Source organism: Piliocolobus tephrosceles, chromosome 13 (assembly GCF_002776525.5).
Source record: "Piliocolobus tephrosceles isolate RC106 chromosome 13, ASM277652v3, whole genome shotgun sequence".
NCBI lineage: Eukaryota > Metazoa > Chordata > Mammalia > Primates > Cercopithecidae > Piliocolobus > Piliocolobus tephrosceles.
The window spans coordinates 117,554,239-117,580,663 of NC_045446.1; the positions used below are offsets into that span (position 1 = coordinate 117,554,239).

General features: G+C 44.1%; 1 protein-coding gene across 4 annotated transcripts in view; it reads right to left on the bottom strand.

Annotated features, from left to right (window-relative positions):
• Positions 1–21,072, bottom strand: part of ETS1 (ETS proto-oncogene 1, transcription factor) — a 63,286-nt gene extending 42,214 nt beyond the window's left edge. For 2 of the 4 annotated variants that reach the window (XM_023208622.3, XM_023208620.3), the window contains exon 1: positions 20,598–21,061. In XM_023208622.3, the coding sequence (XP_023064390.1) occupies positions 20,598–20,679 (82 nt within the window). In that variant the 5' untranslated portion in view covers positions 20,680–21,061. Of the gene's footprint in view, positions 1–20,597 lie in introns of all 4 variants that reach the window. The other 2 variants (XM_023208621.3, XM_023208619.3) reach the window with 2 other exon arrangements.
• Positions 21,073–26,425: the final 5,353 nt, after the last annotated feature.

Consider the following 26,425-nt stretch of genomic DNA (forward strand, 5'->3'; position numbering starts at 1 on the left):
TACTGATCCCTATAACATAATGTCAGAGGCTGTGCATTACTCTGACACTGACACATTAATCAAGACCCGTTGGGTATAGTTGCTCAACCAGTTACAAATCCTCCTGACTTTACTATCATTAGATCCACATATCTTTGTCTTGACCACAAATATATCACAGAAAGACTCAGACAAAAGCATTACTGGAATCAAAATATGAGGTTACAATATTCAGTTGGTCTACCAGTTGTGGAGCCAGTTCTCCCCTTGAGTTTCTATGCATCAAGCAAGTGCAAAGGTGGCTGATAGTGCAAATGGCTGAGCTGGATTTCAGACCCCTGCACAGTGAGAGAAAAACAGACAGAGAAAGGGGTTGGGGTGGAGAGAGAGAGAGATAAAGAGAGAGAGAGCTGCAGCCACAGCATTGCTTTGCTTCCAGAAACAATGGGCAGTTAGAGAACAATGGCTATAGACAAAGTCTTGGTCTATTTATATCTGCCACTGTTCGTCCCAGACAGGAGGAACTGGAAGTCTGCCCTGTATGCACAGCTCCAACTGGACCCAAGTTGGGAGGAAGATGAGGTCACCAAGAAGGCTGCCTGCTTAGAAATGGGCTTCTCTTTTCCTCACATAGTTGCTTCTTAGCCTAAAGGTTCTCTTAAGTTTGCTTGCCTTCTGTTAAAATACAGCCACTGCTGAGAAGGGAGAGATGAGAAAAGTAACTGCTGCTCTGCCCAGCCCAAAGCAATTAAGGCCTCTCTTTACAGAGGTTGCAGGAAGGTGGGAACGCGAAGGGAAAAAATAACTAATCGATGGAGGTCAACTCTATGGTTTCTGAAACAACAGTCTGATTAGGTCTGTTAATTATACATGTTTAGGAGCACTATAAAGGAGCTTTTCCCTGGGAAAGTTCCCTCCTCATTTCTTTGGAGACAAATAAAGAGGCCAAGAGCTGAAATTCACAGATATGTATGCATTACATTTCAGGGACAACCTCTTCTTCCCTTTATTTCAGCCCCTTTTTGAGGGTATCTCTATTTTCTGGAATTTCACCTTTTGCTCTAACATGGCTTTGGAGAGATAATCAATTTTAATCCCTCCCCAACTGTGTTACTTGTATCCTTAATCCTCCTACAGGCTTACTAAAAAGAGCCACCAGTAGATCAGCCTGTGATAGACACCAAACTGAATATGCGGAGAGCCTGGGCCAGGGAGGAAGGCACGGGGAGGGAGGCACAGCCGTGAGCCCCCGCAGGCATCTCCTCCTGCAAGCCTTCATTGTGAGTTTCCACCGACAGCACTCAGCCCTTAGCCCTTAGGTTAATGGGCAACCAACAGTAAGCAACTGCAACCCCTGGATCCTGTCCAACCTTATAACCTTAAGCATCCCAAGTGCAAAGCTGGAATCTCCCAGAGGCAAGAAATTCAGGGCTCAACAAAGAGATCCCCTGAGCAGTAACTTCAGATTTCCACTCAGGCCTCAAGTTCCTGTCACTAACTTCCCACCTTGTTCCTGGAAAACCAATATGTAAGGAGATATAAAAATCTAAGTAAGATTTTTTTCCTCTTTTTCCTTTAAATAGCTTAAGATATTTTACTGACAATATCCCAGATAACGTCAACCCATTGGGAGGGAACTAGTAGCAAACACTTAAATGTTTTATAACTTAAAATTTTAAGCACAGAGCAGGCACATGCTGGATACTGCTAGGGCCAAGGAACCCTAGGAGCCAAGAAATGGTTAAAAGGGATGCATCGTGTTCCTTCCCCAGCCCCACATGCTCTTCATCAACTTCAGAAGTGTGTCAAGATGCTCAGGGTCCAGACCATCTGCAGGGTACTCTCATAAACTTGAACCACTGGGACAACAGATAATGTGCACAAGCCCGTAACAAGCAAACATACTCGTACATCTTTCATGCTATGCAAATGGCGGAGACTGACATTCAGATGAAGCATTTGACCATCTAAAATATACCAAACTGCGAAGATCTAAGTGGGTGCATAGGTCACCCGACCTGATACGGCACATCATTCAAACACTACTTCCTTGACTCCTCCCTTATCCCCTGCTCCCAACAGACTAAATATTCCCTTCTCTAAGGGCCCTGCTGAATCATCCCAGTGTAATTCACAAGAGCCACATGGGAACCACATGGTAGGAGTCAGGAGAAGGCAGAGAGACACACATTCTTACCCTAAAGCAAGGCTGACATCAGAGAAGATGCAGAAATATCCACCCTGAGAATGTTGGTAAGCACATGAGATGGCCGTCCCTCCGCCCATCACGGGCTCCAAATAATGCCGGCACACCAGCTAAACACACCAAAAACTGATGGTGCCGCCCCAGCGTGGCACATCTCATGGAATACAGGCCCCACACAGAGCAGTAAATCTAAATGTATGTCCCTAATGAGCAGTCAGAAATCCTGAGACATCAGGGATTTAGGCAATAACTGTGGGGACCCAGCTCAAGTTTCCTGCACTGAAAAGGAGGGATCTAGAGAAATAAGCTTCGAAGGGAGCATGCTTACGCTCCCTAAACCATTAGGCTCACTGCTAAACCTATCATCCGAGCCTACCCCAAGGTTTGTGTAGACATACCTAATCTATAATTTTGGTCTCTATATCTCTTCAGCTTTGGCCCTTTTTATGGCCTGGAGCAATAACTATCAGCCCAAGTCCTCTCCTGGTGTGTTCACACATTCCCCTGTCTCTGTCCCTCTATCCTGCCCTCACTCTAGCTATATGATGCATAAAGCCTTATCCAGGGCCAAAAAGCAGAAAAGAGGAATTTACAGAATTTGCTATAAAACTTTAACAACTCCTTGGAGGGATGTTCTCTTTCCTGGCAAGCAGATGTAGTTACAAAATGAATGAAAAGTGGAGAGAAGGAGGAGCCAAGCTCTGCCACTGGTCAGGGGTCCTCAACTATTTCTGGAATACAGAATTAGAAAACGCTTTCGATGTCATCTAGTTCAAACCTTTTCTTTGACTGGTGGGTAAAATGAAGCTCAAGGTGACATCAACTTGCTTTAAGTCACATGGTTACTAATTCTAGAACTCCTGGCTCCCCCTCGGGATCTTTTTTCCCTCTACACCATTGCTGTTTACTTACAGCAGTGGACTGGGAGGGAGAGGCTTTCTCCCATGTCTTCACTACCATCAAGTCCTGGTTCATCATTCTGGATAAACACTACTCCTTCCCAAGTTACCAAGAATCACAGAGGAACGAGGCATCCAAAGATCTAATAAACATCATGGGATTTTATAGACCCATGATGCTATCCACTCCTATTTCAGGTTATAAGTCTGGAATACTAAAGGTCAGACTCTAAGGTGGAGAAGCTTCCTGCTAGCAAACATCCCTGTTGCATACCAGGGATATTAAGCAAGCAACTTTCAACAGTCAACTCCAAGAGCCTGACACCACGGTGTCTGATGGCTCTGAAATTTGAGGGTGCTATTCCTGTCAATCCAGAAAGAGTGAAGACTGTAGTTAACTTCAGTGCTCTATGAACCTTTATCTAAAAAGCACCGTAAGACAGAGTGCATCATATCATTTAAAGGTTTTACACCACCACCCTTCTAGTCCTGCTGGTATTCCAAACAGGGTCACTGAGCCATGGTGATAGGGTTGAGGGAATACAACAAACCCCACTGACAAAGCCAGAACTTAACATCAGGGGCACTAGCCAGTAAGCTGAATCTGATCTATCTGATTAATGAAGCTATTTGTTGAACCCCAGAAAGGCCATGGCCCGAAGCAACACAAGCAGCTCTAGTTGTGAAGGCAAATGCAGTCGGAAGGCAGAGACCTAAGGGTTCCAGGAAAGATCCACCTCATTGTGATCTCTTCTAGGTCCCACAGGTTTTTTTCCTCTCCTTCCCAATGGGCCTCTCTTTATGGCCCCAAACACCCAGTCTTCAGCATTCTGTTGTTCCTGCTGCTGCCCTAGAGTCTCGCCCAGGCGGACCTGGGGCAGACAGCCTCAGACGCCTCTCCCAGTAGCAAGCCCAAGAGGGTGATAAGTCGCCAGGCAGACCCAATTTCCAGATCAATGGGCGAGACCAACCAATGGGTGGCGAGCAGAGAAAAAGTGATCAATGCAAAAGGCGGAGGGAGCTGAAGCCACTCTCCATCTGCCTGGGTAGGTAGGAAAGGGAGAGACTGGGATGTGCAGCCCTCATCCGCTGCTAATAAATGGCTTTGCTTCATCAGGAAGCCATTAGGAAATTGCAGCCACCACAGCCCCAAGCTCCCTGGACTGAACTGTCTGCATGCAGCTGGTGAAAGCGCTCATTATCTCTGTCCAGACGACACTAGCTCACTACACAGTGGAGCCTAACCAATGAGCCCTCAGAATAAACTTTGGGCTTAAGTGGTGAGGAAGGAGGGGCTGAAAAAGTCCTTTGAGATTGGGGAGATGCAGCACTCCCCCAGGTGCGTGTTCCAAGCTCCAGATCAAGAATACAGGCCCACCTCCTCTCCTTCTAGCTGCACAGCATTCTTTCATTCAGAAAGAGCTACTGACTGCTCATGGGCATGGGGCTTCTTTTGGGGGTGATGAAGACATTCTGGAATTAGACATTGATGATTGCACAACTCTATGAATGTACTAGAATGCACTGACATGTACACTTTAAGATGGTAAATTTTATGTTGTATCAATTATATCTCAATTTAAAAAAAAAAAAAAAACAGTAAATTTTAAAGAGACAGAGAGAGAAAGAGCTACTGGCCCCCTGCTATGAGCCCAACAATGAGTACCTGGGTGATGAGCACCACAGCTCCCTCAGGCAGAGTTTCCCTCTAGTGGGAGAAGCAAACACCACCCAAGTACACAAGCGATAGCTACATGCTCCCCACACACGAGGAGTGCTGGGATCACGGCTGAAGCGGAAGGTTTTGCAATGCAGACCGAGTGCACTGGCCGGGTCCAGAAGCACTGGGGGAGGGGGTAGGAAGGAGTGCATGTGAGATGTCCTGGGTGTAGGGCGTGAGGGACAGAAAGGGGGCAAGGTGTCCAGGATGGCACCCCTGGCAGATGGTGGCATTACTGAAAGGGAAGACGACGAGAGGATGAGATCTCCCACAGCCACCTCCGCCACCTGGAAATCCTTGGGAGATGGAAGCCCCACGATACTCACTGGGAGACCAACCGTGGGAGAGGCTGGCCAAGGGCCGTTTCCAGAGGCAGACACCTGGTATCTGCAACTGCTGAGACCACTCATGTGAGGACGAAAGAGAAAGGGCCACAGGTTCTAGAAGACAAACAAAATCCCTCAAGTTCCCTATCCTAAAGATGCTCCCAGAAAAGGCTGCCGAGTGCTCATTTAAAGTGATTTGTGCATCTTTATACTTACATGCTTAAGATTCTCATGGGGAAGAAGTCTCCATCAAACAGGGCTCTCTCCCCCTCCAGTCCCTGGTTGGGAAGACAGAGGAGAAGTGGATAGGGCGGTGGGGTGCGGGGGCGGTGAAGGCTCACTGTACAGGAACTGAGGAAGGTGCAGTCACAATACTGTGAAGCCAGGGATCTTTTTGGGAAATTCTTTTCCAAAAGGGATCATGAATTTTGGCCCCTGGAATGCCCCAGAGCACCACTGATTGGTTCCCCGGCCCTGACTCAGATGGGGCTGGGCTCCACCCTCCATGAGTAAATAAACGGAGGGAGGGAGAGGGAAAGAGAGAGGGAGCAGAGCGGGCAGACAGGAACCAGAAGGCCAGGGCTGACTCTGCTTCAGAGAACACACCAGATGAGATTTCAGCGACGGATGGTGTGGCAGAATTCAAGACATAATTCTCTGAGCCTTACACACCACTCCAGTTGGGATCCAGCCCTGCCTTGGCAGCCGGCTCAGTGCTGCTTTATAATATACTGAATTAGTCACTGGATTAGCAAGCACATTTACACACAGTGGCGCACAGCTGTTTAAAGACACAGGATCCCCTTTTCTAGGTGCCAGATTCTGGCTATAAATCAACCACTGCAATCAGCAACCAGCATACCCCAGAGGTGCACGGTTCCTGCAGGCATCTTCCTTAGGGGAAGCCTGCTAGAACTGGGGTGGCCATTTTCTGGGGACATGAGGGACAGCTGTGGCGAAGAAGGAAACGTCGGTGGGCTTTTTCTGTCTTGAATCTTATTATCTTCTGGGAGCTGCCAAATGAATTCGCTGACCTGGGCCTTCCGGCGGCAGCCTGGCTCAGGAAGTGACACCTGAGAGAACAGGAGCTCTAATCCTGCCTGGCCGTATTATCAGGTATAGAGTTTTTCTCTTAAACCTTGAATGGCTAAGTCACCTCCCAGAAAAGAAAGGACTCCAGGGCAAAGAGGACAGTACTTCAGCAATTCAAATAATTTTAAATCCTGATAACGTCAATGCCAAAAAGCTGCCTTGTTGAACTGGCAAGGGCAGTGTCTAAAAATAATGCTTTAGAGTTGGAATCGTAACTCAAGCCCTAACTCAGGTTTGGTAAAAATGCGTGAGAGGCATTTGAAAATAATTGAACTGGCCACAGGGTCGGCTCTGGCCCACTTGGTTATGGAGGTGTCAAGTGGAAAATTTTCTGCAACCAGGTTAACAGTAACCACAGTTTTAACAACCGCTGAAGTAGTAACAGCGACAGCAGCAATGAACTTTTGTACAGAATTTGGTGACCTACAAGATAATGGTTTATTGAGCCCCTGTGGCAATGAAAAAGTATAAAAGTATTTCACAGGAATTATCTCTAATCCTAACAACAGCCCTGAAAGCTCTTTATTATTATCTTCTTTGTAAGGATCAGAAAGGAAAGGTTTACAGAAGTTAAATAATTTGTCTAAGGAAAAATTAGTAAAGATCAAGCCTGAATTCAAACCCAGGGCTGTCTTACCTCAAAACTCTGCTCTTTCAAAGGACATGGTGCTGCTCCCAGCGAGGAATATCATTATAACCAACGTAATGAAAGTGAGGCTGTGTGATTCAGGGACTCAATTACTTACTATAAAGCACCCTAAATGTAAATATCTCTCCTTTGTCTTAGAGGGCTCACGTACCCAAAGAGAAATAGAGAGTTTATCTAAACTCTGTGTTGTAAGATCATGGTAAGAAGCCCGTGGCATAAAGAAATCCACCTGACAAATATAAGAACCAAGAACCAATTACTAAATAAGGTGAATTTCATTTAGGCTCCTCAAAACAGGAATGTAGAGAAGATTCATAAAGAGATTTGTGACTAGCTTGTGTAGGCACAGCCTAGTGTGTATTCTGCACCAGCTTTTGGAAATTCAAGTATTACTTCTTTAGGACTTGCTTGCCCATAAAAACACTGAAAATATTTTCTTACAAAGCAAGGCAGTTGGGGGGAACTGAAGACTTGCCTCATCTTTGCTCATCACTCTCTGCCTGCACCATGCCACTAGGTGGATATTTTGATCAAAGCCAGGAGAAACCAGCGGTAAGTCACCCAGGGCCCAATCTCCTTTAAAAAACTAAATCGCTGTTTGGTTCACCCAGCACCCCAGATCCTTTGGAGACTTTGCAGTCAGCCTGAAATTTCAAAGTTCTTTCATCAGACCATCCATTACAGAAGAGGATGGGTGGAAGACATGGAAAAGCCACAAAGCTCCCTGCAAGAGAGACCTTCAGAAATCCAGAAAGAGATTCCTTATTTTTAAAAATCTCCAGTTGAATCAGAGGTTAACATCAGGTCCACCATGGAGACGCTGATTCATTCTGTGTGAGTGTTTACTTTTCTACAAACGTCCCTCTTGCATCAAGTAGCTTCAAGCCCTAGGCTTGTGCCTCTGAACATCCCCTCCCTGGAGAATTCTCAAGCCAGGGTGGAGCTCTCACTTCATTCCTCAATTGTCCAATGTGGAAAGTGGGGGCCAAAGCACCAATTCTGTACACAAGTTTAGTAAATCTGGCTGGCCACCGTCCATGAGTCTACTTTGGATTTGAAAATGCACCATGGAAATCATGCGAAATGTTTTTTGTTTTTTACTTTCCCACTACTAACACATCCCAATGGTAGATATGTATAAGTGAAATGAGTGCATTCTTCCTACCCCTGATCATGACAAGCCTGACAGAGAACACATCACACAGAAAAACGTGCCAAGAATCAAGACCTCTTAGAACAATGTTAGAAAGTTTTCTCTCCAATGGATTCTGTCTAAGTAGGTAGGCCTTGGTAACTAGAAAGGTCTAAGATCAAATTTATGACTTGAAAACTCTATGGCTTTGGGCAAATTATCTGAACTTAATTCTGGACTCAATTTCTAATCTACAAAATGGGAATGAAGGTATCAACCTCAAAGGGTTGTTTAAAGAATGTGATGATGTATTTCTGTAAAGAACATTGCCAAGTATCTGACACATAGTAGGTACTCTCTAAATATTAGCTTCACTTCTCTCACTCATCCAACTGAACTGCGTTATGTAAAGAAAAGCAAGCATCCAGCAGTTTTGAAGAATGTTTGGTTTCCATTAGGAGGCAAGGGAGGCGTAAGACTGAACTCTTGATCTTATATGAAATCAAGGATGCATTTCCTGTACACACACACGACTCACCCTTGGGGAGCTCATATGTATTTAGCATCCCCACTCCGTATCATATCTCCCACTAATTTAATAACACTCCTTGAATCACCAAAGACTCCAGAGTACTTTCTAAATGGGAACTCATTAACTTTCCCACTCTCTCTCAAAGAAAGGCAGCTCACTCACTAGGAGCATCCTTCTTGGAGAAGAATACAAAGATAACACAGACATGTGTCCATATCTGGTGGCTTAAAGTAAAGCCAGACTTGGGTATCCTGATTCTCCCATCAGACAACAGAAGGTAATGAGATGACCACCCTGCCCAGTTAACAGCAGAAAAAAGGATTCAAACCAGGCAAAGCTAAGACCGAGGACCCCTTAGGCCTAACCCAAAACTATCGTTACATGGAGGCACCAAGTCATAGTGTTGAACCCCAATTTCAGGAGGAGACACACTTCGTGACCTCACTGGGATTTGCTTTATAAGATAACATTTTCCTGGCAGGCATTAAAGCTAGTGCCCGGACTCAAAACAGCCAACTTCAAACTATTATCTTCATTCTTGCCAGAATCAGGTGTACCACCCAACTTCCCATCCCCACCTCCTCTTCCCTAGTAATCCAGAGGTACCCAAGGTCACTACTGGCTACTTAAGGTTTACACCCACTCCCAAGGAAACACCAGAGGCCAAAAGAATACTTCCCAGATCAAAAACCTGTCATTTGACCTTGGCATGCTCTGGCTCCCATAATGACCAAAATAAGATCCGGCCAGAGGGGCTGACATTTTTTGGTAAGGAACACCACATTGTTTTAGGGGGATCATCTGATATAACTCTGCTAAGCTCTGAGTGTCTATACGTGGTGCCACAGCAAATACCCTATGTCCCAAATGGAAACTAGCAGGGTGAAAAAATTGTTCATCTAAGACAACATTAATTTCTGTATACCTCCTTGGTACAGTTATTTTCCATAACATGCAGCCTAAGATACAATGATTTTTTTAAATTTTTTTTTTCCCTGAAGCATTCCTCCAGTTACCTGAAGCTCTCACTGATTAAAATAGACCTCCTTCACTAAAAGGGGTGAACTGAGGCACAGAAGAACAAAGCAATGTGCCTTATAGTTCCGAATAGGTAAACAAAAAATGGACCTCTATTCTTTTCAAATCTCTTTAGATTAAAAGAAAAAAAATTGTATTTCTCAAAGTCCAAAGTCAACCTTCTCCAAAGGGAAACTGCATGTCTGTCTAGTAACCTATGGGATCATTCACATTTTTTTTTCCTTGAGAAGGAACTAACTTGCCAGCCTACCAACAATTTTGCCAGTGCCTTGGCATCATGCATATCTGCACAAACTTTCCAGAGCCTATGTCATAGTGATCTGTTCAACCTGCTCAAAGCTCAGTTATCCTAGTTACCTGCGCATAGTGACCAGTGCTACCTGCTCAAAGCTTAATAATCAGTCAGCTATGTGGGACTTGTTACAGATACATAAAGTATGTGGGTGAAATCTACCTCCGCCAAAAGAGAAGAGAATGCCTTGTTGACACTTTGATCTCAAGCTAACATTTATTATTCACATTATTATTATATTTAAGTGAATGTACTAGATACTCATCTAATCAAAGAAATGCATGTGGCTGAACTCAAATGTCAGGGGATTTGGAGAAACTGACTGGAGCTTCACGTTCTAACTCTCTGCTTATTTGCCCTGGAACCTTGGGAGGGGAACTTGGCATCGGTGCACTGCACTTTCCTTATTTGTAAAATATTGGTAGCTCTAAGGATTACCATGAGCTCAAATGTGGTGAAGTCACATGGCAAACTGTAAAATGCTACCAGATATAGCCAAGTAATTAAGATGAACTAGCAAACAATATGCACAAACGGACCTTAGTATTTCTCCCAAATTCCACAAACACCCAAATATTTCTGAGAATTCTGAAAACAACAGACATGGAAATTTCAAGTTAGCTACAGCTGGGTTTGAATCTAAATTCCTCCATTTAGCAGCTTTGCAACCTTGGGCAGGTCGTTTAATCTCGGTTGCTTCATCTATGAAATGGCAATAATAATGCTTCACTACTGGGGCGAAATAATGAGGATACTGGCACAACGTTTGCACTCAATAACTATTAGAAATAAACAGAACAGGAGGAAAAAAGAAAAGATGGGTGGAGAAGAGAAATGCTTACACAAGCACCAGCAGATAAACTCGATACTGTTATCGATGATCGTTTTCTTTGTTTTTCCCCAAAAACTGGCAGGCTGAACTTAGGTCCCTGCTTTGGAAAGAGAGGGGTAACTGTGGCAGATCTTTCTCAAAATGTAGAAATAACATCAATCAGATGAGACTTCAGATAACACCCATGTGTGGGCACCACTCTTGCACCGCCGCCACACCCCAGTGTACATTTGTAGCTTCCGGGGTGGCTGGGGAAGCCAGGGCAGGTGGTTTCTTGTCCGCCTCCAGCTCTGCCAAGCAGCCTGTGCCCACTGCAGGGTCAGCCAGTGGCCACCCAGACACCATTCTGTGGGCACCCAAAGCACGCAGGCCTGGCCCTTCCCTCTGTGCAAACAGCACGCCGGGGCCCTGACTCACTGGGTCTGTCAGGAGAGGCGCTGCCATGGCTAACAGCAGAATGCATTCCCCAGGCAGGAGGGACTATTTCTGACCAGAGCAGTCTATCAAGAAGACACAGATTGGATGAAAGAAGCTCATCACTCAGCCCACAGGCTCAGCCCTGCAGAAGCAGCTGGACGGGCTGCTTCACCTACTGAACCCTTGACTTCCATCTCCCTCCTCCAGGTGAGAACCCGCACTGGAGCTGCCTTCTGCTGCAACTGCAGCAAGGGCTCATGGAAAAGGGAAGCTGAAAGGAAGACCACGAGGAAGGCATGACTCTTGGTTCAGTGCTACCTGAGACAACATGCCTCCATTTCCCCAATGGTGAGCTAGGCTGGCAACAGTTTCTAACATCTCTGTTTCTCTGTGGAAGTAACCCTTCACCAAAGCACCCAAAATTCCTCAATGATTAAGTTGTTATTAACAGAATTTGGGGATTAGGATGCAAATCCCCATGTTGCCTACCTCTTGAATGGCAGTCTACGCTCCCTCCAAGCCTTGGTTGTTTTAAATGTTACCTAAAGTCATAGGATGTCAGTGTTAGGAGAAATCTGACAGGTCATCATTGCAATGAATTTATTTGACTGATGAAGAAAATGAGGTGCATAAAAATGCAATGACTTGCCTAAGGTCACACAGACAGACACTGATGCAGAGTTGTGACTGGAGACCAACATTCCCGGCTCTCCAGCCCACATTCTCCCCACAGAGTGGACACTGTTTATTTCGTACACAATATTTATTCCTACTGGTAAGGAACAAATATGATAATCTGTGATTCTCCATTGCATTCTGTGCATTTATTTCATATCTTAATGATGTCAGACAACTGATGCATAAGGTATGGAATTAACTTAAATTTTTGGCCAAAGATATCAAATAGGAAAAATGTGTAGGTACTAGAAGTATAAAAGTCAGTTACATGGAAACTCTTCCACTGAAAATTTCCTGTGATAAATTTCCTAAAGGGTATTTCAAAATCAGACTTGGGCGGGGGCAGTGGCTCATGCCTGTAATCCCAACACTTGAGGAGGCCAAAGTGGAAAGATTGTTTGAGGCCAGGAGTTTAAGACCAGCCTGGGCAACATAGCAGGACCTCATTTCTACAAAAAAATTAAAAGAAAATCAGACTCAACAACACATTCTTAGTTTGAACATGAATGATATTAATGCATCACCCAATTCTAAATGTATCACACAACTCTAATTGCACACACAAAAAAGTCATTAATAGAGAACAGGTATAATACCTGACACATAGTGGGAGACACTAAATACTTCAAAAAACCCGTATCTACAGACTGTCACCAGGCTTAGAAGATTCCTGTGCCTGACCGAGGTTATTTTCCATTTGTACCTTGAAAATATGTACCTGATCAATTTTGTCATCTTCTCTGAGGTTTAACGCTTATTCTGATAAACTGATACAGAGGTTTTAACAGCAGTATGAGTGGGAGGGAAAGTAACCAAAAAAAAAAAAAAAAAAAAAAATTACCTATCTCATAAGCTTACTCAATAACTCTGCCCTGCCCTTAAATATCCCTACTTTCAAAGGCAAAATCCATCCTGAGGTTCAAAACGCTGTTTGGGTCCTGGTCTCCTACTTCCTTCCTTCATCCCTTTCTACAAGTAAATTTTTTTCCTTCATGTTTATCTAAGCATCTCTTTCTTTTTTTTTTTTTTTTTTTTTTGAGACGGAGTCTCGCTCTGTCGCCTGGGCTGGAGTGCAGTGGCCGGATCTCAGCTCACTGCAAGCTCCGCCTCCCGGGTTTACGCCATTCTCCTGCCTCAGCCTCCCGAGTAGCTGGGACTACAGGCGCCCGCCACTTCGCCCAGCTAGTTTTTTTTTTTTTGTATTTTTTTAGTAGAGACGGGGTTTCACCATGTTAGCCAGGATGGTCTCGATCTCCTGACCTCGTGATCCGCCCGTCTCGGCCTCCCAAAGTGCTGGGATTACAGGCTTGAGCCACCGCGCCCGGCCTAACCATCTCTTTCATTCCAAACTTGCAGCACTCTTCCCACGCTGCTCTCTATATGGAAAATAATCCTCTCCCTGTTCTTACACCTCCTTCAAATGCTTCAGAAGTGCCCCTGTTTCCCACGAAGCTGACCTATGAAACTAACTTACCACTGTTGCAAGAGAGAGCTTAACAGACACAGAAAATACAAACAATCATTGATCCACACATATTTTCATAAATGTAAAACACTGGTCCTCCAGAATCTTTTGCCATGGAAGCACCTGGAACCCAGGGAAGACTTCATCTGAGTTGTCCTGACCACCCATCTACCCATGAGGGATTTAAAGTATTCAGAAATGACCACGGGCAAGGAGTAGAAACAACAGACCCAAAACTGTCCATGGGATCACCCAAGCCTGGAATTCCTAACCAGTGTGATGTTTGGCCCAGATGGAGGCTTTTCCAAAAATCTATGTAATATCACTTAAAGTTGTTCATTTTTAGTTTTACAATTTCCTTTCATTCATTCTTTCATACTTTCTTACTCTTTTCCTGTTCTCATTCTTATTCTTGTCTTTTTTGAATTCAAAAAGAATTTTGCAATTGAATCCACTATTGCCTTCCTCCCCTTCTAAAGAATTGAGGGCTTGTTTTTTATTTTTGCTTTTGGTTTTGCCCACTTTAGTGGTACAAAACGAAAACACAACATTTTTTTTTTTTTGCCCCTTTTTAGCCCAAAGTAAAATTTCTCATGTTCAATAAACATTTAAACAAAACAAAATAAAAATCGTAATTGTCTTCACTTGTGTAATGAAGACACATCCCTCTACTTCAAAGTTCATTTGATCTCTCTGTCACACACACACACACGCTACGTGCAGAGTCTACAGTTTCTCCACAGAACCTTGCAAAGCAAAAATCAATGGCTTATCACAGCTACCCAAAGCTACCAAGAGGTTTCGAATGCTTGAAGTGAACTTGTTTGAGATTGATTTGGGTTTCTCAGATGCTGAGAAACAAATTTAAAATATAATTCATGGTTGGGGGAAAAACCGACTAAACTTAAAGGGCTTCAAACTCTTAATCGTGCCCTATTAGCTTACTTAAATGGTCTAAACCCTAAAATTAGCAATTGAGAGAAGATATTCTAGAAAGTACGATTGACCAAATTTAGTGTTTAACGCGGGTGACCCTCATCTGTGGGGAGAGCCCCAGTTAATGTCTATCATTCTGATGCAATTATTAATAGTGCCCCTTTATACTCTCAAAGGTATCCCAGCTTGCGTGGTAAATTATATGGTTTCCCTGTCTCTACACCATTATGATATGAAGTCCAACAGCCTTAAAATTTCTAATGCTACTTTGGGTCTAAAAGCACTATCTGGGTCAATATTTTACAACTCTTAGAGACAGTACTAAATGCTACAAGAAAGAACAATTGAGAAAAGTGGAAGGGGCAGTAATAAGCCACATTTGAAGTGTTAAGTGACAGTCTTGCACCCAAGCAGCAGACACTGGAAAGCACCTGGGAAATATGACAGAGTTGGCCAAGTGATCAATAAAATATTTACGGCTTGAATAGCAATATTTTGAGCATGTCTGTAAACATGGCTCTCTGCCAATGAAACCAGACCTACCACAATCCACCCTACAGACCTACGTCTTTCTGTGTCTGCATGGAGATTATAAACTATACAATGAGAAGGAAAAGGAGACGCAGATAGGCCAAGGCTTCGGAAAAGCAGCCAAGTAGAAATAGCCTGTTTATGCAATTTGGAAAACATCCACTGAAGTTTTGAAAAAGATATCATCAACTCAACAGAAAAAAAGAAAAAAAAAGCAGAAAGTAGCTACAGACACATGACAAGTAAAAATGATAGATTTGGGAATAGCCGTGACATTCCTAACCCTGAGTTAAGAACAGCTTAACAGCTGTGAATGAAGGATAGACCTAGAACACTGCAAACATAGAGGCAAATGCTATTAGAGGTTCCCCGTGAGCAGGAAAATGGAGCCAAGGATTTCATTAAGGAGCAGCTAAATAAAAACATGGAGATGATGCTGTTCACACAGAAATTCCTCTCTGCGGTGACAGTGTGGGCCCAAGCACACTAACTATTCGGGAAAATGCTCTCCATAATGCAGTAAAATAGAAACCAATGACTTAACCTTAGACAAGTGGCAGAGGAGTGTGCCTGTCTGTGAGCCATGGGCTGGGACAGCTGGCAGGCCTGTGGGTAGACACCTGGGGCTGTCCTTCCTTCCTTGTGCCAGGACAACACGAGACCACGTGCCCTGACACATGGAATGGGTTTTTTTTAAAAAACTAAATTTTAGGGGGGGAAACAAAATTTATCTGAGGCACAGGCAGCAAATGCAACTGCCTATCGCCTCTCTGCAAGCAGGAAAATTAAATTTTAACTGCCTTAAGAAAATGAACTAGTTTGCCAAGCTATGTCTCATCATCCTGATTATGAGAGATTCAATGCACAGCAACATCAGTGATGAAGGAGACGAAATGGGCAGAATCCGGAGGCTCAGTGAAGGACTGACCTTGGAGATTAACATAACCACCTTCCCACCTGGGAGGGAGCCAAGGCCATCTGGAAGACGTCGCAAAAACAAGAACCCTGGTTCGCTGCCTCTCATTCTGAGGTAAGCATTGCTGGAACTTTGAAACATCGTTCTAAAGCAACACATCTGGACTGCCAGGGCCTTGGGACAGCCCACAGGATGGACCCTTTCCCCAAGCCATACGAAGCACTGGGTTAACAATGAGGCCACCTGATCTAGCTCAGGGGGGTCTTGCAGGGATACCAGGGAGCCGCTGTACCTCCTGAACCCCCAAAGTACCGACCAGCATTGCCTTCTCACCTGCTCGTATTCTAATTTCCACAGTTTTTGAGAATAACTCAAAATTTTAGGTATCAAATGCCTACAACGTCCATCAGTTTCTAAATTTCTAGAGTGTGGCCTTAGACCAAGAATGCATCTCTGAGAATCTCATTTTCCTCATCTGAAAAATGGAGAAAATAATACTTCCACCACACCTCAGAGTAAGTGTGAAGCATAAAAGTGCTCTTTTATCTGACTGTGCCCAGCACACAATGCAGGCTCGATGTGTGCTTCAGAAATATCCCAACAACTTTTGAATGACAAGAACCTACCACCTTCCAGGCAAGCTCATGGAATTCCACTACAGCCGTGGATTATTCATTACACAAGCCAGAGAGACAACTGTAATTATACTGTCACTGTAGCCATTGTAGAGTTATCCGCTGTATTCTGAAACAGGGAGATTCTCCCGAAAAATCCTGACCTACACTAACCAGCTCTCAGTTTTGCAGAGATCTGATGGACCCCAGAGTGCCCTGGGCTCTGGGAGGTTGACCACCGGCTGGTTTGTCTCCTAGAGGGAACCGATGTTCCTTCAGGGTGGTCTGGCCTCTTTAAGAGAAAAAAAAAAAGTTACACAGACAAAAAAACAGCAACACAAACCAACCAAAAATGCCAGGAATGCAAGCTCTGCCAACCAAATAAATAAATAAAATAGGAGATGCTTTATAATAACTGGACATGATGCATTTCTCAGCCCTGCATAATTGAAAAGTTGACTTTTCCATCAACCCTGCAAATGTTCCCCTTGCCTCTAGACTTGGTAGCCTTCCTGCTCTGAGGTAACAATGACAATCTCCATCACCCAAAGTAATTGGCAAACCCCTATGCCTCTAACTGTGAGAGTCTGGACTCCAAGACACTCTCTGAAAGTTACCTCTCACTGTTTGCTCCCTGGAGAACAGAATGAAGTTTCATGGGCATGAGATCTCAGTCAAGCAGGTGGAGAGGCCCTCCTTAACTTTACTCTTCATTCCCTCTCAAATAATAGATTATCAGGAGGTGCATAACACAGCCACCTTATCTCCTAACAAACATTCAAGGGCCTCTGAAAATTCTACACTGATCAGGATCATTTTTTGTTGACTTGTTTTGTAGTTAACTGTTAAATAGGATTTATTATGGATCAGGCACTGTTTTAAGATTTTGTACATATTCATAGATTTAATCCTCATATTCATCCTATGAAGTAGAATGATTACACTCATTTTATAGAGGCAGAAGCTGGAGCACAGAGAGATTAAGTCATTTGTCCAAAGTCACACAGCTACTAAGTGGCGAGCTGAGATTCAAATCCAGACAGGCAGGCTCCAGAGTCTCTGCTCTGAACCACGGAGCTCTTTAGTCACTAATGGAGTATGGTCGGCGGCGATCTGGGAGCACAGTGAGCGAGTGATCTAATAGACTGGGCAGCTCTGCCCTTCTTTCTTGTCTATACTGATGAAGAAACAAAGACCGACCAAGCTGAGCAAGGACAAAGCTGCTTCCTATCTCTAAGTATAATGTATGTTCCCGATGGATGTATACCCTCTGCTGAGGGCGGGTGGGGCCAGAGGCTGATCCTTTTATTCTTATAAAACAGCAAGTATCCAGGATTAGAGCTCCTACTCTTATCTAGACATTAAGCTCACGTCACCAAGATGGTAGAGGAGAGTGCTCAAGGAAAGGAAAAATTAAGTGTCTTGGGAATGTGTTGGCTTTGGCACCTGGTCCCTTCGCAGTAGGCTCCACCAGGAGAGAACCAGGAGTGAACCCAATGGCTATGTTTGTTTTTAAGCTATTTAAGATCCTTGCAATCACACTGTTGCCATCAAAGAGCATATCCCACCTTACTCTTCCACTTGCAAGGAAAAGTCAATTCTAATGTTATTTCAGAGTATATGTTAATTTAGTACTTAACATTGTCAAACACCTGTGAAGTCTCAAAATAGAATAAAAGTACATAAAGGTTCTTGGTCAGGTCCTAGCCAGGAAGACAAATAATCCAGGTCTTGTGGCTCCTGTTTGGACACCCCACTTCCTTACTGCCTCTCTCTGGAACTCATGAATTTGGGACGGGGTAGGGAGAAAATTCTGGTTTAATCATTTAAGCCAGATAAGATCCCACACTAGCTGTCTCCATGCATAAGAAACTAAGCAACCCAAAGAAATCATTCTGACAAATATTTAAGTCACAGCTGTGGATAAAAAGCTAAGCTGTGAGAAGTTAAACTTTAAACACATGTCCTATATGGTCTGATGGGTAAGGCAAATCCGCACTTAGCCAATGTCTTGTCCTTCCACTAACAAAAGCAGACAGCCCTGGCCAGAAACACTGTTTCTCCCAACCTTGCTTTGCACCTGCAAGTTAAGTCTCAGTTGAGATTTCTTTGCTGAGCTTTTGGAAGGTATCTTGCAACATTACTCAAAGCAAGATACACTGGGAAGTTAGAAACGTGAATTGACTGTACTTCAGCCACTGGCTCACTACATAGTGTTATGTCAATTATTTACCTTTTCTGTGACTCTATTTTCCTCTCTGAGGTGTGGGTATAATGTCCACATATAAGCAACTAAAGGTCCAGCAAAAAAAAAGTTGATTATAGTCTATATATTTTTTCAAGTTTTTGTCTTTATTTTTTCCAAGATAATAAATATTGGTGCTAGAAATCAAACCTCTTTACAATGAATGGCAGGAGACTGCCCAATTTCTTTAGCCAGTTGAAATTTTGTTGTATTGAAGGTCACATATAAAAGATGACCAGTGGCTTGGAAATCTTTTTTGAAAAAGAAAGTCATTGCAAATATGCTTATCACAATGGACTTTGACTGTAGCATTAGGCTTTATTGTCCCCATTTTACAGAAGACAAAGCTAAAGAAAGTTACTCGCCCAGAGTTTATTTTTAATCAATAACTGAAATGAGGGGACCATATACATTGTCTCTAATATTTAATATGAAATTACCAAAAAAATTGCTTCAGCTGTTCACTGTGATCTGAAACATGTGTTGCCAAGGGTTCTTTTTCATCCCCAGGATGAAAGATCCCTTGTAGGTATGTGGACTGACATATCGACACGATATTTCCCAGATGACCAAATCTGTCTCTTCCCCCATAAACACCCATAACAACACATATAAACAAGTCGTTCTTAAGGAAAGGACCTATTAGTTGAGTTTATATCTTTGTTGTGAACTATCCTTTCACTTCTATATATGGTTTGAATCAGCTGTGACAAATAGAATTCGTTCTAGCTTCCTCGAACCCCGAAACACAACCCTCACAGAAACATCATTTCTGAATTGTAGGCCTAAATGCCTTAAATGTCTCCATGGTTCCAGCTGCGCTCTCCGCATTGCTCCCACAACCATCATCCTTGCGAGGAGACACAATCTCAGCCTTCTGTGCACAGCAGTCCTGGAGCTGAATGTCAGGGGGCCCAGGGTGAGGGGACATGACTTACATGTCTTTAGTAATATCTCTGAAGGACCTCAGAATGACAAAATATCAGTTTGGTTGTGTTGAAAGTTTAAGCAGAGTAAGAAAGGGTTAAAGTAAGCAATAAATTATGGCAGAGGCAAAGAAGTGTTAACCACAGGGCGCAGCAACTAAACTTATTGATAATCAGATACAACAGAGGAGCCTATTCTTTCAATTAATTATTTTCCAGGGTGCACTGCCTTCTCCCTATATCTTTCTATACACTTTCACCTCCAAAATCACTCATCTCTAAGGATAGCTGGCAGTGCCTTATCCTAAAAGAAAGCATCTTTGCCTCTCAAACTACATTTGTTTCAGAAATTCTGTAAGGCCAGATTCTCTTAAGTTGCTTAGCTATATTTGTGTCAAAGACAAAAATAAATAAATAAATAAATACTTCCTATCCTTCTCTTCTTCAGATGCATATAAATGAAAGAGGTGGACAACACCATGTACCAAAGACACAAAGTCACATTTGGGTGTTGGATGCTTTCCTTCCAACGGACCTTTGGTACCAGAAGAAAAATTTACAGCAGATAAGAAACATGGGTAAAGTAAGTAACCTACAAGAATAGGGTCGGAAGTTTCTCAAAGTTAAGACGATAATTTCAATTCTCCTCCGGTCTCCTCACCCTCAACCCAGAAAAAGAGGGGCAAGGCATGTGACAGGGACGCTTGAGAAGGCAAGAACTCATTTGAAAATGTGCCTGAAGGCCAACCCGTTAGACTGCCCGGGGCCCTCCACCCAGCCTCAGTTCTATCGGGGACGTGGAGTCAGGGGATGATGTCCTCTGAGGCAGCGTCCATCTCCCCTTAACATTAAGGAATAAGGCCAAAGGGTTCTCGCTCATTTGGGAATACAAAAAAAGCAGGAATGGGGTACTGGAAATTCTATAAGCTTTTCCCCACCACTCACAAAAACACAGCTGTGAAAATAAATACCACCCCCCAAACCAAGGGTCTAGGGCCACCAACAGTCCTCCTCCTCCTGCTCCTCGTCCTCCTAATCCAGCTGCCAACAGCATCCCCCGCTCCTGAAGAAATGCACCGCCCAGAAGGGAACGGCGCAAGGGGGAAGAAGTCCAGGGGACCCCCGGCCTCTGGCCGAGAGCTTGGGTGGGGGCCTCGGCCGTCGCCACTCACCCGGGGAAGGGAAAAGCTCCAGATCGACTTTTTCCGTCTTGATGATGGTGAGAGTCGGCTTGAGATCGACGGCCGCCTTCATGGTGCCAGGAGTGGGGGACAGACGGGATGGTTGCAAGTTTGCAGTTACTGTTGTTTTTCGTTTTAATGAGGATTAGTAACGGGGGAAGGGGACGGGGGAAATCCGACTTTCTTCTCTAAAATCTCAAATTCCCGCTGCCTTTCTCTCCCCCGCGCCCGGACGGTGCGCGCCCGGCACTCCAGGGGAAGTTGGCACTTTGCGGCGAAGTGAGCGCGCTCGGGTCCCAGCCTCGCCCGCGCCGCGCCCGCTCCTCCTGCCCGGCCCTCGCCCGCTCCCTCCTCTCCGCCGGCGGCTGCCTCGCTCGCTCTCGATCTCCCGGCCGCTCTCCCTCCCTCTCGCCCTCCCGCGCTCTCCCCTCCTCCTTAGGGCGTTTCTCGCGGTGCCGCGTCTCGGCCCCTGGGTCCGCGCGCCCCTGGCCCGGCGATGTCCGCTGAGGGGAGCGAGGGGCGGGGCGTAGGGGCAGGGCGGGGCATCGGGGGCGGGGCCGAGCTCCGCGGCCAATCGCCGCCCGCGGCCCAAAGCGAAAGGAAGGGCGGGCGAGCGCGGGGCCGGGCCGCGGCCGCGGAGGAGCAGTGCACGGAGCCCGGGGCCGCGGAGCCCAGGCAGGGGCGGGAAGGGCCGGGAGCGGGTGGGCAGGCTGGGCGCACAGGCCGCCTCCACCGTTTCGGGAAAGTCCGTCTGATTCTCCACGCATTCTTGAGGGCTTGGTCACCCGCTCCCGCCCCCTCCCAGTAGCAGCATAGTTTTCCAAGTGCGTGTACATCATTCATTCACAAAGACTGACACACAGGACGTGAGGCATGTGGATGAAGACGAGCGTGCGGGCAGGCGCAGGGGATTCGTGAGCCCGTGTCCTCAAAGGGCTTTAGGAATATTGGACTCCAGCCGGGTCTTGAGTCAGGGCGTGAGTTTCTGGAGGAGGCTTCAGTTTTTCAGAGCCCACCCATGTAATGCTCCTGCGTTGGCAGGAGCATCCAGAACGGGACCCCAAACTAGAACCCAGCCATGAGCTTCTGTAAGCTTCCAATTTACGTCCAGCAGTGGTTGGGTTGAAGGGGAAGTTATAATGTATTTCTAATTATTCTGTCCCTCTAATTATGTCACCATTGGCCAAAGCTTTGTCTTTCCTTTCAGAGACTCTCCTCTTTTAGATAAAACTAATAACCCTCCCACGACCGCCACCAAAAAAGTGATGCAGAGGCTCTGTGGTTTTGAATTTCTGGAGTACATCATTGGCAGCCATGACAGAATCACAATGCACAGTTTCTGTTCCATTTGGGAACTCCCAGCGCTTGAGATAAAACAAAATGAACCCGAATAATTCATGGTTTGCCACTAATACATTGGTTGTGATAAATAGAGATAATTTGTCCTAATTAACAAATCAACCAGTATATGTATATCTAAATACATAGCTAGAACCAGGTATTGAGCTCCATCTTTGATTAACAAAAAGATTTAACATAAATCTTCCTGAGCAATCTCAGAGAAAGCTATTTTTAATAAAAGTTTCCTGATTTCTAAGCACATTTGAACTCCCAACATTTGACTGCAACTGTAACCTCTGCCTCTGGTAAGTTTTAACACACATGCTTATCTTCATCTAAACCCAGTTTTGTGCCCTTGAAGCCTTAGTAATTTGCAGGTTTCCTACAGCAAACCGGGGAGGAAGCCAGGAACAGAAATATCTCTGACTCCTGGTCTAAACTCCAGATTAAGTCCCTCCTTAGTGACCAGAGGAAAATATTTGTATGTGACAGTCCTAATTTTTGAAAGAACAAAGACTGTTGCAATCCAGCTGTGTTTCCACAAGGTATGAGAAAACAATGCTGGCCTCCAGATGACAAGAACAGACACTTCTGGTCCTGGGAAAAGCCTAGGGAAACAGCTGATGAATGAATTGTACATTTACACGTCCAAATGAACCACAAAAAAAAAAAAAAGGTTCTTGAATCAATCGTGCCTTACTCACTATGAATTCATCAGGAGAAGAAATGAACAAATCTAGAGTTGCTTTGGGAAATTTTGTTTTGTTGATGTTGTATTAAGAAAATGTTGGCATTTTTTAATCCAAGTGTGAGTACTTCTCTATTTTCAAATGCAGATTCCTCGGAGCAACTCCTTTCTCTCTTCCCCAGTCTGCTTCTCAACTTTCTTCCCCAGACTAGCCTAAACACTGCTGCTAACATCCACCAAAATTAGATACTAAAAAAGCCCGCCATGATTAAACTGTAAACACTTTCCACTCTAGAAATGAGGAAAATTATTCTTTCTAATTCTTCAATGGTGACAACTCAGATAGTCAATCATCCTTTTCCTAACCCAGTCCTGAAGCACAGAAACAAAATGTGTGAATGTCCAAATCAAGGAATGGGGTTGCGTAAAGCAGGAGGTTGGAGAGATAGCCAGGCGCCGCCACCACAGGCTGCCAGGAAAGTTACATGCAGATGATATTAATTATGAATATTTATGCCATCAGAAGTTATGCATCTAACCCTAGATTTGGATGAAGAGCACTAATAAGGTCATGTTAAAATATTTTTTACATATTTGAGATATAATAATCCCATCAGGTCTGCAAGGGTCATGCTTCATTAATCTAATCAATGTTGATAAATGAAATTTTTATTCATTCTCTTTTTAGGACACAAGTAGATTTTTCTAAATGTTCATATGGACTTTAAGTGATATGTCTATGTTATCATATGCTAAAAAAAATGATGCCTAGCCTAGCGCCTAAGACATTACAGAGCTCAATAAATATGTGTTGAATGAAGAACTATCAGCTTTTTGGTCACTATGGGCTTCCTAATTCAATGGTTAAGTGAGTTTGATATGCTCTGGCTTGTGAAGATGAACTAAAAAATGTCAGGGGCTGTGCCCTTTTCCGTTCATAGTACAGCAGAACCTCTATCCCTGACACTCTCATCCAGTTACATGTATGCCTCAGTGTCCCCACCAACCAAACAACAGCAGCCAAGTTTTGCCTTTCATCCACTTGGGCAAGATACTTTTCAATACCATATCTGGTTTTTAAGGCACTCAGGAAAAAAAAAAAAATCAATCAAAGAAATACTTCTTTGCTTGTGCTTATACTGCAGCAGTCTGTTCCTCCTGCATTTGGGAAAAAACAGAATTGTATTTTTAAGCATTCCTTAGACTTCAGCTAATTATATCCTACCAAGTGCTGAATCGCCTTACACGAGGAATTTCAAGTCAATAAGGGCCAAGAAAAGTCTGCAGGAGTTGGGAAACAGAAGAGTGGAGCTAGACAATAATATTAAGAAAATAGTCACCTTCATACAGGAATTCCTCAAGCACATGGAGTATGTAAAAAGCATACTTTCTTTTTTATTTATACTCCTCCCTCAACTCCACCCCAACTTCAATCAAAAAGAAATATAAATATACACTTAATGTTAAACAATCATGGAAGACAGGCTTTCTGTCTCCAGAAGTGTCCTAGCATGTTGTCTGCTCCTGAGTCTTGAACTTCAACAAAACAAAGAATCCCTGAGTTTTGAGCTAAAATATGCTTTTCTGAAGGTAGGTACAAAAACATTCAGACCACTAACGGCTGATCCAGAACCAGTTTATGACTCACAGATGTTGATTTACTGGTATAAATGTAAGATTTAGAAAAAAAAAAAAAAAAAAAAAAGCCCTCAATTAACAACAACCTGTCTGAGCTGCATTTGTGGTCTCATTTTTCTCTGAGAAAAGGCAACAGTCTCTGTCATACACAGAAACAGGCTTTGAAAGCTTACCTCTAAGGCAAGTGGTTTTTATGTGATAAGTTTAGTCATTAAAAAGCACACTAGGGAAGAAAAATGCCTGGCACTTCAATATCTACATTATCGAGCAGCAATAAAATGGCAAATTAGAGATAGTAAGGAAAATTAAAATAACTCTCTTAATTAAACTTGGATGCCAAAAGACCTTAGGGTCGGTTAAGGGACCCAAGTCAGGGGACTCAGATGGTACTGTAGCTGACTGCGGGCTGGCTCTGTGACCTCACCAAAGCCACTTAACCTTTTTGTGTCACAACCTCATCTCTGTTTCAGGGCATAAAATCACCCCTAGCTCTCCCTAGAATGGAACACAGACTCATTGGCTATTGTTTAGAAGGCACAATAAACAATGAGGGTAGGAGGAGCTGCAGTCAGGAGGGAAGAAGGGAGGGTGGAGTGGGGTTGGGGGAGAGGGGAAGACTTGGAAGCCTGTTTGCCCTGGAAAGCTCTCTATAAGAAAACAAAGAGGATGGTAGTGTGGGCTTTGGAATAAGACTCAGGTTCAAATTCTTAACTCTACCAACTAACCAGCTGAATTGCCACAGGTAAGTCATTTAAAGAATCCTGAACCTCAGTTCCTCCATGTTTCAACTAGGGATAATAATAGCACACACCTTTGAAGGCTATTTGAATGATTAAATGAGATAATGTGTGCAAAGCATTTAGCACAGTGTCTAGGTGTGAATTAGTATTTGATTATTTTTATTAAGATCTAGTACACAGTAGAATATGTGAGAAATCACATTAAATGTCTCTCTACAGCCATCCCTTTGCAGAATAGCTTGGATACTCAATTTACTTGAACTATCTCCAGGGAGAGATAGAACAACTATCACTACATTTAATTTAAAAATCTCTTCAAGCCCCTTCCTCAGTTCTTAAACTGGCAACCTGCCCAGCATCAGCCTCACTTGAGAAATTCCAGAACTACCTGACTGAAGAAGAGAACTACAGATTTATATTTGTTTTGAGTCACAGAAAAGTGATAGTTTAAATTTTGAAAGAAGATCACATTTGTGGTGCCTCTTTGGAGACAAAACCTTAGGTCTTGGGTTTGTCACATGTTAGAGCTCAATGGGAGTTTATTAGCGCTCTCCAAGTCCAGTACTCCTATTTACCAGAGGAGAAAAAAGAGTCTGAGTGAGGAAATTATTCTTTCCAGGGCCACACAACCTAAAAAAGTCAGCACGAGTACCAGAACCAGATGCCCCAATAGCAGTTCTCTCCCTGGCGTCTCCTTGCACTTACTTTTCATTTCACTTTGGCAGGAGAAGTACCAGACACCCTTGAGACACAAGGCAGGATACAATGGACATAGGAGCAGATAGATGAGCAGACTCAATTTCTAGAAATCCAACTTTTTCTCTACACTGGATGTCTTGTCTCTGAGCAAGTACATTGCAGGATAACCACACTATGGTTCCCTGTGGGAGACAGCTTGGCATGGGCTGTCAGGAGAGAAAGGGCCTGGGTTGGCTCTATTGCTGTCTGCAGTTTCTTTAGACTATAATTATGAACCATTCAACTGCATCTGCAGCCCCAACAATGTGGAATGGATTGGCCTAATCCACAGACCAAGCGACATTTTAAAATCCAGCAGTTTAGACACGTATTCCTCTTGCAGCGAGTCAAACATGGCTCAGACAGGAAGAGGCAAGGAGCTGCCCAAGGGTAGAGGGTTCTGAGGTCTAATCCACACCCAGTGTTGTGTGCCTTCCTGAAGCAGGCTGAGCATGTTGCCTGGGATTGCTGCGAATGCAGAATGCAGGTTACTCTGTGAGCCTTTGGGGATCATGTAATCGGGATTCCAATTTAAATTGTCCTGAACTGGACTCTTGAGGAGGTAGAGGGATAATGGCAATAGCACAGATGGCAAGAGGACCAACATCCTTTAATAATATGACAGAAGAGGACAGTCAGTCTCCTAGAAGCTCAGCATCCCAGGGCTACAGGAT